Consider the following 13,146-nt stretch of genomic DNA (forward strand, 5'->3'; position numbering starts at 1 on the left):
CCTACGGGGCTGTTCTAAGCATTCTCACGGTCCTGCTTTTTTTTCCAAGAGCTCTTTGCTTTTTCCAGCAAACATGATGCTTTCTGTGTGAGATCAATAGGGTCTGTAGTCTCCTTCTCTTTTCCCTAGCTAGTAAAAAAATTAACTGGGAATCATGGATCTGCCCCCTTCCAAGAAGTATGGACTTAAGCAGTCACCGTAAGGCAGATGTACTTTTCCTCCCTGCTTTTTCAAGAGAGATCATAACAGAGAGATTGCAACATCTCTCTCGCTGCTTTTTCAGTACTAGAGAAAAAGTTACACAGATATCCTTTCCCCTCCTTCTCCCTAGCCATCCAACACAGAAAGAAAATAGGCATTTGTTTTCTTTTTTCTTTTTCTTTCAAAAGGATGTAAATCTGAATGCTTTATTTTGCTTTTAGCAGTTGAATGGCAGAACAAATGATTTTTATAGAGGGATTTGCTCAATAGCCGTAAGGCAATGTGTTAAAATTTTACAGACAGAAGCCCATGAGCTGTGCCTAGGTCTGCATCCTCCTTCCTGACCCCCTCCATTTTTCCCTAGCCATCAACAAACTTACAGGGAATCCAGGCTCTGCCACTCCCCTGCCCCCCCCCCCCCCCCCGTCACCTCCCCTTCCCTTACTTACTATCTACTGCCCTGGTGGTCTAGTGACCTCTTTGGGGCAGGAAAGAGCCCCCTCTTTCCTGCCCGGAGCGCTGCCTTGCCCTGCATTCTGTTGCTGTGATGGTCTCGGGATTCAAAATGGCTGCCGAGAGTTGAAGCAGCCTCGCGAGACTTCAACTCTCGGTGGCCATTTTGAAGCCCGAGACTGTCACAGCAACAGGATGCAGGGCAAGGACAGAGCTCCGGGCAGGAAAGAGGGGGCTCTTTCCTGCCCTGAAGAGGTCACTAGACCACCAGGGCAGTAGATAGTGAGGGGAAGTGACGGGGGGGGGGGACAGGGGGGACAGGGGAGGGTATACGTGACCTGGGGGGAGGGGAATATGTGACAGGGGGCGGGGTGTGGGTGGGGCAGGGGCGGGTCATGTGTCCTCTTTTTCAGAGGACAAAATATGGTAACCCTAACGTAGGGTGACTGCAGATGGAATGATTTTTTTTTTTTTTTTTACAACAGAGCCATTGCGATCTCTCTTGAAAAAGCAGGGAGGCTTTGTACAGCAGGTTAGTCCATTCTATCATTCTTAAAAGCAGATGAACCTAACACAATCCAGCTTTAAAAAAGGTCTCCTTTTTTTTGGGAAGAAACATAAAAGAAAAACATGTCTATTTTTCCTTTCCTGTGAGAAAAAAAAAAGTTAATCTGTGTATGTGCAAATAAATTCCACTGAGGCTGTAGGGGGGCAGTATCAAGGTTTTTTGACTTCACTTCCCATCACATGACCCCATCCAAAATGGCAGCTAGTAGTGGAAACAATAGTGGCTGCCATCTTAGAAAATAGTTGTGGCTCTGATGGCACTTCACGTGACATCACGAAAAGGTGTGGGGTTTGGGGACAGAGCTATGCAAAAGGGTGGGGCTATGTAATAAGGTGGGACAAGGGGTGTGGCTATTCAAAAGGGGCAGGGCTTGGGCAGGTCAAGGTATCATATCTGGTGACATCATCCAAGGGGGTGCAGAGTGGGCATAGCTTGGGCGGTGATAGCAGAGAGAGTGGGGAACAGGTGTGACTTGGGCATGTCCTGTTTGCCTAAAAGCCCAGAAGTCAGGGTTGTGCAGTATATGATAAATACCACTGAATGCCTAGGTACAAATTCTGAGGTTGCTTTTTATCTGCAGGGTTCCACCATATTTAAAGCAAATTTAATTGGGTACATTTTGCTTTGATTCTTGCTTTCTCTTTAGATAATTTTTGGACACAGAGAGACAGACACACAGAAATGTAACGATATATGTAGGTTTAAATAATCAAAGTTAACGTAACCTCTGTCTAACCCAGGGAATGCTTCCAGTCTGTGATAAAAGTACAGTTTGAGCCGTATCCAGAGCCCTCACTGCTGTGGCTGTAATGTTTCTGTATCCATGGAAAAGATATTGGATATTGCCCTCTGTATGACCTCAAGTGTTTGATCTCTGAATACAGGTTTATTGCTGTGATGGCTAAGCTAGATGGCAGTGATGGAGATGATAAAATGGGGATGAAAAAAAAAACCCTCTGGTAGTTGAGAGTGAAGATTTATGAAATTCTAGTCCAGTAGAGGCTGATTCTTAATAAATTGGAGGATACACCTGGACCTTCTACCCCATATAATTATGAATATTGTATTCTGTCGTCTTTACATTTGTTAGGTGGAGAGCAGTATCTCAGAACCTTGACAAATAGTTCATTACATCATTATGCCTTTGCATTATCTTTGTATATGCAAATGAGTTTTATTTTGAAATCACCAGTTGATTCTCTTTTAGGATACTGGGATATGGTGTTACTATTGTGTTACTTGACTTTTTCATGTATAACTATTCAACTTAATGAGGACGGTCGAGGAAGTAATAGCAAATACACTGATATATTTTTGTAATTTGTCTTTATTGTAAATTTTGAAGTGCATAAGCATTAGTATAGCACTGAGTATGTTTTTTTCATTCTTATGTTTCATAAAAGCCTTATGCAGCTTAGATTTTATCATAGATACATATGACATGAAGAATGCCACCTATTATGAATGACAGTTTCATCCATTTATCAGTGAATTCCTGCTGAAACCCTTGTATCGCATCAACCACTGATAGGATGTGTTATAAACTTGTAAAACGGATACAACAATAAATGCAATAAATTCTTTCTAAACATCCTATGAAGATTCCATTTTTTTTCCATCAGCTAAGTATGTTACCCTGCGGCTATCTGTTTTGTTTTTTGCTGTATGGATACAGATAGCAAATCACTCATTTAGTCTGTAATCATGTGTTTGATTGGTTAATGAATACACATATGCAATATTTAATACAACCAGTGAGTGGCAACATAATACACAAAAGAATTCCTCTGTATGTGGGAACACTACCCATCTGGTATCGGTAGATGCCACCATTAGATTAGATTTATTATTTTTTAGCCCGCTCTTATCCAGGGTGGGCTACAATAAAACATTCATAAAATAACAATCAACAAATAAAGAAAACCTAAGAGCTCGAAACAGATCACAAATACATCATCAATCAGAATTATAAAAAGCCTTAAGCAGCAAAATGTCTTTCAGGTGTGTCCGAAATGCTGATTTACTGGTTTCACATTTGAGCTGCAGTGACAGACTGTTCCGTTACTTAATGTTTATTAAACTACATGGAAATAAAGGTTGGCACACAAATAGTGTAAGGTAATACCCTTTTATTGGACTTAATACTTTTTTTTTTTGGCTAGCTTTCAGGCATTAACAGCCTTCTCAAACAGAAATAAGCAGATGATGACATGAAACAGCATGTAGTGAAAACCTTCATGAGACATGAGGAACATTGTCTCGGTGATAGGTCTGAGAAAGGTTTTCACCGTCCCTCATCTAGTTATTTTGATTTTAATTTTTGGGACTTTCCCATCTCTCCAGGTAATAACCTCAATGACAACCCTTGGATTTACTTGTTGTTAAGGAGCCAAGATCACCTAATGCTAGACTCTCATCTGCAGGTTAATAGATACTGTCATCTCCATTGCTACCAGAAGATGTTAGCGTGGCTTTGTACCTGCCTCTGCTGAAGTTTGTAGAGGTCTTTAGTTCCAAATTTGTGTTTGTTTTCTACATGAGAAGTATATTAGGAGCCCAGATCACTGGAGACTCTAGCTCTGTAGGCACAGGAATCAGGGATCTTACATTGATGATGGATGAAACTGCAGCCAAGGGAATAATTGGGAGCACATAAGTCAAGTGGAAACACAGTGCCACTATTCTGGCTGCATTGACCTCAGATTAGGTTGGAGACAAATAGTAGTTCAGAAATTATATCTGAGGTGGTTATCAGAGTTGAAAATAAACACCTACTATACACAATCCCCAAAGTGCTATCAAAACATCCCAAAACAGAAAACACTTTCTGCCAGAGCAGAAATTAATGCTAAAGCATTAATTTGGGGGCATATTTGGAGAGAATTGAAAAGGTTAAGGTGCATGTGCCGGTGCTCTGTCTGCACGTTTTACAACAGAAGGGAAAGGGTTTTTTTTGTGTGAATTGACCCAGAGAAAGTACACACCTACTGTTTGTGGGTTCTTTTTCTGTAAATACTTTATGGTAATACTTTTTGGAAATCTAAAAGTATGTGTGTAAGGGTGGTCTCTACCCTACCCTTTCCCCTTCCCTCAGGAATATCTCTGGTATGTGGCTGTGTGCATATGTGGTTGGAAGGTGTTTTTTTTTTTTTAAGCCCCATTTCTGAGCGGAAGCCATTTTGATTTCCATGGAGACACATTCAGAGATAGAGGTTTAACCCTGATGCAGCCCATTGGTGAAACATGATTCATGTTGGTTGTGGGTCTCTCTGTGCCAACTAAGTATGGCTGTTTTATTTTAAATATTAAAATTGCTAAAAACATTTTTCAAATAAAATTTAAAAACTGTTCAAGACCGATGAGGAAGTGGGCAAGTCATAGGACTGTGATCCCAAATGAAACGAGTTACTTCTGAGCTCTTGAGATGATGGAGATGCTGATACTACATGTTCCTGATTTCAGATTGAATATAAGCACAATGTTAGTGTTAAGTGAATATTAGATTTGTTTGAATGGTTCCCGCTTAAAAATTTTGGAACCTTTAATTGGATAAAACCTCCTTTTATGCACAGAAATGCCTTTGAAAAGTGTCCTCTGTGGGGATAATTTTATAAAGGAGTTGTCATGTGTTTAATGTCTGGAAGGTCAAGGAGAAGTGAGTAGGACCCTACGAAAAGTAGTCGGGTCAAGGAGAAGGGAGTAGGAAGGCGCATACTTTACACAGGCCATGCATAGATGTATTCAGAAGTGTCGTTTCGGCAGAACACAGGCAGAGTCGTGGTTTATACAGTATCACACACTTTGGTGCTCATTTTCAAAGCAGATGGATGTCCCAGAATGCCCCCCCAAAGTCCATCTGCTCAAAACATCCAACTTGTAATTTTGTAACAGCAGAATTTGGATGCTGTACACTGCAGTGCAACCAAATAGCAAGGGGGCATGTTTTGGGCAGGACTAGGGAGGGCCCAAAATTAGGATATCCAACAGCAATAATTGATAGAGTCTAACAAGAAGGATGTTTTTATTTAGACCTGTTTATCACGTCCACTGTACAAAAAGGTGCTCTGATTGAGCAGCTGACCACTGGAGCAGTTAAGGCATGACCTTTCATGCATCCCCCAGTGTTACTGTCCCCCCTCCCTCACCCTGAAAGGGACACCGGAAGGGGACTCCAACCACCTTGACAGCATGAGCAAGGTTGCCAGGTCTGCGGGTTTCCCGCCCAATTGGGCGGCTTTCCCCGACCCGTTGGGGGCAATTTTTGCTGGCTGCGGGAAATTGGGCAGCTTTTAAAAAGCCGTGTTGCGGATTGGGCGGTTTTCTGGGGCTTCTATTGGCTGGGTTAGTGACGGCGGCTACGTTGGGGGTGGGGTTAGTGACATCGGGGGCGGGGTTAGTGACAGGGCAGGGTTGATGATGTCGAGGGTACGCCGGGGGGGCGGAGTTGATGACGGGGGCTGGGTTTAATTTTGTGTGGGTTTTGGGCTCGTTTGGGTGGGGAAAATTTTTTCAACCTGGCAACCCTGAGCATCAGATATTATGAGCATGCTCAACACAGCAGCAAGCGGATCTGGAGGGTAACCCAGTGGTCGGTGCAGTGGACTGTATACCAGGGCACCCAGGTTCAAATCCCACTTCAACTCTGTTATTTTTACCTTTAAATTGTAAGTCCTCCAGAACCAGAAATATACCTATATATTAGACATCTGCAAGCCTGAGGGCTATTGAGGTGGTGCACATTCAGGTACAGTAGGTATTTCCCTGTCTCTGGAGGGCTCTCCAATTAAAATATGAGTTGCAGTGGAATATGAGGCTGGATGCCCTGGAATAAAGTCCACTGCACTGACCGCTAGACTACCCCTCTGCTCTTCAGAGACGTTTGTCTGGCCATTCTTGTTCAAATGCTGCAAGACGGATGTCCTTGTATCTATTTTTTTTTTGGTGTTTGTAATTTGGACTTTTATTTTGGAAAGTGGCTGCTCATTTCGGGCGTTCTCATGTGTTTTTGAACAGGAAACCCTTGTGTTTTCCTGTTCGAAAATGGCTGTGAGATAGACAGGTTTTTTTTGAGGCTTTTATGAGTGGGATGTCCCATTCTGACTTTTGGACCCTCTTTTGAAAATGCTCCTTTACGTGTAGTAACATTTAAATACCTGCTCCCAAGGTGACATTGGGCGGAAATGTCTGCAGCTTTATCCTAGGCATGATGTCTACCACTTTTGTCATAGTGTTTTGTAAAGATTTAGAAGTGTGCCTATATGTCTTTAAAAAAAAAAAGGTGCCTACAAGGTCTTCATAGATAGATGGCCTGTTCAAAAAAATTAACTCTTCAGAGTAGGGGGTCCTCAAATCCAGTCCTTGAGGTCCACAACGCAGCCTGATTTTCTGGATTTCCACTGTTGAATATGTAGGAGATCTATTTGCATTCGCTGCTTCCATTGCATGCAAATGGATCTCATACATATTCATTAAGGGAATCCTAAAAACCAAGCTAGCTTGTGGACTAGATTTGAGGACCCCCCCCCCCGCCCAGTAGTGCACAAATGCATATATAAAAATTTATACCTGCTCCAAAGAAAGTTTAAATGTGTGCATGTACTCCCCACATGTACTTGTGTATTTTATAAAATTCACATGCACATCCCATATGCACCCAGACTACACCCCTAGGAATTCCTGTAAAAGTAGACGGAATCTTGCGGTGCAGCTATTCTAAATATAACAAAAAAAAACAGCACAAAGGGCCTTTAAAAACAAAAGGGATACAGTTCTTGTATTAAAAAAATCCTTTAATAATGAAATTTGATTGAAGAGAGACCCGACACGGGCCATGTTTCAGTGCTACCGCACCTGCTGGTTTTTTTTTTTTTTTTGGTTGGGCTTTGCTTATACTCAGTTCCCTCTCTTTGTTACGCTATTCTAAATATAGCCATGTGTCATTTCATAACAGTGATTTGGATTACCTCCCTTCCCCCGTCCCCAGATTCCATATATGGGGCTATAAGCTGTGTGTGGAAATCCAGGTGTATTCTGTATTCTGCGCACAACTTAATTAAATAACAAGTCAATCTGCGCTGATAATTGGTGACTTAACAAGCAATTATGGGCACTAATTGGCTTTAATTAGAATCTACACTCACACCTTGCTAGGCGTATTCTATAAAGTGATGCATGTAAATTCTACGACTCAGATGTGAAAAGGGGCATGGCCTTGGAATGGGCGGTTCTTAAGCATTCCTAAACTATTCTCGCTATTATAGTATATGCCCGATCCGCGCATAAATTAGGTATGGGCATTGTGGCGTAAGTGTGGCTGAGCCTAAATTTAGTCACCAGACCAAGCACTTTGGCGTATTCTATAAACTGCCTAGGCGCACTATTTGGCACCCATTCTTTCGGCACCTTATGTTGAATCTAATCCTATATGCCTACTAGGAGCCTCAGCAAGTGAAGGATGTATGTCAGGTACCCTTGTAGGAGGCAAATTTCCAGCCATATTTTGATTCAGGTCAGGATTCTGAGTGTAGACATGAAATAGTGTGACTTTCTGCATATGTACCTGAAGTCTGAGACACTTGTATATTGTGTTGTAGTAGATGACGGCAGATAAAGACTATCCACCTATCTACAACAGTACTTCACTAGGATAAATATGTTCAGTGCAACAGCTCCCAAAAACAAGATATAGATATATTTGTCTTGAAAAAAGGAAGGAAAATCCTCAAGACAAAACATGTTTTAACTTTCAGTGCCCGTTTATCTTCAATCATCGGCTAAAAATATCTTCCACCTTCCCTTTTAACATTTAAGTTTTAAACTTTTTTTATGAATTTAATTTCAAAATTCAAAGAAAGAATGGCGCTCTCTGTACTGTCAGCAAAACTCCGAGGTCTCCCCGACATTGGCCACCGTTTCACAGTTTTCATACTGCTGCATCCGGGGATAAATCTGGTTGTGCTCACGGAGTCAGCTGAGCATGTTCAGATAAAGACTGAAATGACCCATCCAGTCTACCCTGTAAGGTGGTTAAGGTTGGTAGTAGCACTCTCTGCAGGCTACTGCCATGTCTTTTTAGAAGCTCAAAAACTGAAGAATTCAGTGCTTGGTTTTCATCCTCCTCTTCAGTGTGGTGGCAGCTGGTATCAGCTGTTTGATTATGACACTGTATTGTTTCAGCATCTATTATGCCTTCTTCCTCAGGTAGGTGAGAGCAAACTGCTTTAACTGGCAGTCTGGTATTGCTCGTAGTCCCCTATATGCTGGGCAAGGCCTTCTGTGACTGCCTAACTAACTTTATTCTCCCCAGCTTCCTGCTCGACAGGTGTTTTCAAGGATCTTGATCTGGGCTTCGGCAGCTTGCTTTTTCTGATATCACCTAATATTTACTAAACCACTGAGCAGCAAGATATCTGTATAAGCGAATAAAGCACAAATTTTCAAGAGGGACTACTTATCTGTATATCTGTGCATGAATAGCTGAGAAGATACGCATACGAATGCACTTATGCAACCCAAGTGAATGTTGCAGTCTACGGCTAAGAGATGTGCATGTATTTTTGAAGTTTCCACCAACTGGTAGAGGTAGCCTTTACACACATGTCTTTGAACGTACACAAATAACTCAGATGCAATCAGTTTAGCTGTTTATATGCAAAGATGTGTGTACATGTGGGTCATAGCCATACATCTTTCGATATCCATTAATAATGTGGCCATTGGAACATGTATGGATATGACCGATTTTATCTAGTGATAGTTGCATATGCACGGTCAAAGCCTGTTTTATCCGTACAAGCTTGAATATATACGGATAAGTTGCTTTTCTCTGTGTATCTTTCAACATGTATGTCATCGGCCCCGCGGGTTAGAGCGCCATCTAAAGGGAGACAAAGCATTGGAAATGGCGGTACGAACAAGGGAGGAGAATTTTTCCCTGGAAGAAAAAGTCCTGCTGGCCAGGCTTGTCCTGGCCAAAGAGGCTATTCTTTTCCCCCCGGGGAGAGGCCGGGGCAGCATCATGGCAAGGAGAAAGGCGTGGTCGGACATCCGCTGCACCATATATAGGTAAGCATGCTATTTTACACTGCCGTCGGAAACATTTTTGGTGTGAGCTTGGTGAAAGGTGTAGCAAGGCTGTACTACACGGATTCTCTGACTGTGCCTGTCAACCCTTCTGGGGTTTTCTACATGTTTAGCTGGGAGTGGGTCTCTTGCTAGCATCAGGACCATTACCTCTAAGGGATGGAACAGCTGGAGTGTCGCTGTGTGCTTTACTGTCTTTTAACTGCTGTTTCCCTCACTTGAGCGTTTGTGATAACCACAAGAATATGCGTGGGAAAAGTGGCCAGAACTGCCACGTCACTGTGCGTACGCACTGCCCTTCAGGCTTCATGATGACGTACGAGTGAATGGAGAATACTGCTGAGCTCAAATGCAGCCATGTGGCAAGGGGATTGCTGAACATGGGGTCCGGGAGGGAAGGGAGTGAACCAGTTGTGACTCATTTACCATTGTAAAAATGCCATTGCTCCTTCCTTCAGAATTGCTGCTGATCTGGGAGGCAAAGAAAATTTTTGTTAAGGGATACTGCCTAGAGGTTTCTGAGGATTGGTTATTAGTGGTGTTTCCTAAGAGAAGTTTGTTATAGACAGAGAATCGTTGAAACACGTATGTTGGAAGGGGGCTAGGGTCTCTGCATTGTGTGCCTATTCACTGATCTTGTTGCCTTATACAACGTTTTGTTTCTCACAGAGAGATAGGAACCTGGAGGGAGATAGAGTCCATTAAAGCCAAGTACCGGGCCCTGCGCCGGCAGGATGTAACGCTTCTGGCCCAGCTACGGCGGGAAGGCCAGCCACTACTAGGTAAGCTTCAGTGTATTATGGGCATATTTGTTTTGAAAACAGGGGTGGAAGTGGCCAAAAATCAACCCGGGTTTGGGGATCCTGTCCTTGGGCCCCTCTCTCCTCTCAATTTCTCTCTCCCTCATCCTTTTTCCTCCTCATCTAACTTTGATACCGCAGCTTCTGCTATGCTGGGCTCCAGCCACTACTGTTCCAGCCTCATTACCCCAAGACTCGTGCTTTAAAACTGAAGCAGCAGTTCATCCCCTCGTAGCCTGGCCTCTTAAAGGCACATGGGCTGTATCATCTGTTTCTATACTACTACTACTACTTAACATTTCTAAAGCGCTACTAGGGTTACGCAGCGCTGTACAATTTAACATAGAGGGACAGTCCCTGCTCAAAGAGCTTACAATCTAAAAGACAAGTGAACAGTCAGTCCGATAGGGGCAGTCAAATTGGGGCAGTCTGGATTTACTGAACGGTAAATCCTTGCACCTTCAAGAGGACATATTCAGAGCTGGAGGGGGCATACTGCTACAATGTGTTTTTACCAATAGCTCACTGGGGCATGCCCAGTCCCCTGATAATGCAATCTGTCCATTTGAATATAGCTATTTGCCATATTATGAGGTGTTACGTCATAGGGTTGCGTAAGAGGCTGTTCCCACTTCCTATTATAGGTCATATCCATTGGTATCCAAATTGCAAATGGTTTCAGGTAATAACGACAAGTAGATTTTTGTTTGCCATGTGCACGGGTTCATTAGAGCTATGGTATCATTGCCTTTCATTAGAGCTTAGTTTCATTGCCATCATGTAAATTATCATGGGTTTGTACAGCCATTCAAACAGTCTGCTCCTTGTTTGTGAGAGCTCTTCACAGGTTTTGCCGCCTAGTGTCATATCTTTTCTCTGTCTGTTCTTACCTTCCTCTCTGGGTGTCGGATTTTATCTGTGGCACTGGTAGAGGGAGCACAGTGACAAAAGACAGCCATTGTTGGCATTTTCTGTTATTTTTCATACTGTTTGTTTTCTCCATAGCAGTTTTGCTAACACGTGCCGTCTGGGTCATAATTATGCCATTTCCTGATTCTTTCCTCACTTTGGCTAGCTTACAGTGATGATTTAAAAAATAATATATTGCAGAAAAGTTAAACTGTATGCCCTACGTGCAGTGGCGTAGCCAAGGGTGAGTGGGCCCAGGCCCCCACCCATTTTGGGCTCAGGCCCACCCAGTAGCAGCACACTTATGATGTGGCTGGCAGGGATCTTCAAGCCCCACCAACTGAAAACTCCCAACAACTGTCCCTCCTGCATACCTTGTAAATAGCAGATCTTCGCCTGCAGTGAGCAGTGACTGATACATACTGCTCATGTTGGCCCCACAGCCTTCCCTCTGATGTATTCCCGCCTATGTGGAAACAGGAAGTTGCATCAGAGGGAAGGCTGTGGGGCCAACATGAGCAGTGTGTATTAGTTGTTGCTCGCTGCCAGTGGAAATCTGCTATTTAAAAGGTATGCGGGGTAGGAGGGATGTGTGAGAGACCATATGGCATGCAGGCGAGAGAGGGAGAGACCAATCACTTGTGGGACAGGGCGGAGTTCTTATGCCCAGGCCAACCCAAAATTGAGTGTCTGGCTACGCCCCTGCCTACATGTGATTGGTTTGGTAGCTATAAGAGACAAGCCCACTGCAGTAGCATAGATAGTCTCTCCCATGTGTGTAGCAATGTCTTGGACTATCTTTATTCAAAGAGTCCTTTATTAATTGTTTACCTCATTCAGCAGGAGGCTATCACCCAGGCATGCACAACCAGCTTCTGGTGAGGGGAGAGCAGGTGGTGTTATTGAATGACGATGAAGAGTTAGAAGTCCAAGAGTTGGAGGAGGAGAATGAGGAAGAGGAGGAAGCCCAAGAGACAGAAGAAGATGAGCAGCTGAATCTAGCTGCTGCCCCAGTTGCTGTTCCAGCTGGGCCACCACCCTCAGCTGACCCATCGCCACCCATAGCTGAGTCAGCACCCCCAGTTGAGCCACCAGACCAGTCAGTATCTCAGGCACTCTTGAAAGCTTTGCAGGGCCTAACGGACAGCAATATAGCCCTCATGAGGGAAGTCACAATGCTTCGCTCCTGCATGGCTGGCCTCATCAGAGTCGTTGAGGGCCAGAGGCCCTGTTTAATTCAGGAGATTGAGGGCATGAGAGTAGAACTGCGGGCCCTCACAGAGGCCATCAGGCAGCAGGGGGCTTGTGGCTCTCTCCCCTTTGATTCACAAGTTTAAGGGGGAGGGGGGGGGGGTTGCTCATGTATTTTTATGTACATATCTCTTATTTATTTTTTTGTAAATAGTTATTATATTCAGTAAATTCCACAAATTGATTTTATCTCATGTGTCATGTGTTTATTTTCTATACATATCAGAGGTACTATGTACATTTTTTCATACTTCCTCACCCCTTTCCAGAAGCCTTCATGCATTGTCATCGTGAAAGAACTACCGAAACAGTGTCTCGTGGCGAAGGCGATTATGATCTCCGGTGCATCATGGCGTTTGAAAATCCAAGGGCGAGATGACCAGTACGCTATGAGAATGAGAAAACATCAGACCATCTCTAAGAAGAACATACTTAACACATGTGAATTTGTCGCATACATGCCATGGCCCAAGAGTGCATCCTTCATGAGTGGAAGATGGAATCTCTGAGCTACACATTCCTCCTTGGGGAGGGAGTCTTGAAATGGTGGTGTGTGCCTGCTAGGGAAGGGCCTCAGCATTAGTCACAGTCAGCAACATTACAGGCTGTGTTCAGATGGTTGGCAGAAAGATCTAGAAACATATGTTAGGAGAATTATCTGTTCAGCGAAAATAACCATTCCATTTGTGTCGTGGCTTCTTTCTATTGATCAACCTATGAAGTATTGGAAATATTTAGTGGAACGTTTTCTCTAGACACCATACTAAGTAACAGATAGGAAGAAATTCAGTAGGTATGCTTATACACAATATATTGTCATCTTCAAAATGCCCAGTTAACATACTGTATGGTTATATGTATTAATAGACAGGTTGCAATTTT

At 43.3% G+C, this 13,146-nt stretch overlaps 1 protein-coding gene across 1 annotated transcript; it reads left to right on the forward strand.

The window, feature by feature from the left end:
* The first annotated feature begins 1,297 nt into the window (after positions 1-1,297).
* On the forward strand, positions 1,298-12,435 carry LOC115465493. Its single transcript, XM_030195999.1, has 4 exons — positions 1,298-3,565; positions 9,091-9,286; positions 9,974-10,086; positions 11,854-12,435. The coding sequence occupies exons 1-4, from the start codon at positions 3,433-3,435 to the stop codon at positions 12,348-12,350; spliced, it is 939 nt and encodes a 312-aa protein (XP_030051859.1). The 5' UTR covers positions 1,298-3,432; the 3' UTR covers positions 12,351-12,435.
* The last annotated feature ends 711 nt before the right edge of the window (positions 12,436-13,146 follow it).

Source organism: Microcaecilia unicolor, chromosome 1 (assembly GCF_901765095.1).
Source record: "Microcaecilia unicolor chromosome 1, aMicUni1.1, whole genome shotgun sequence".
Taxonomy (NCBI): Eukaryota; Metazoa; Chordata; class Amphibia; order Gymnophiona; family Siphonopidae; genus Microcaecilia; species Microcaecilia unicolor.

Coding starts and splice junctions, on each gene's coding strand:
- LOC115465493 (XM_030195999.1), top strand. CDS start 3,433: ATGAAACAGCATGTAGTGAAAACCTTCATGAGACATGAGGAACATTGT. Junction 9,287..9,973: donor ATCCGCTGCACCATATATAG/GTAAGCATGCTA, acceptor TGTTTCTCACAG/AGAGATAGGAACCTGGAGGG. Junction 10,087..11,853: donor GGAAGGCCAGCCACTACTAG/GTAAGCTTCAGT, acceptor TACCTCATTCAG/CAGGAGGCTATCACCCAGGC.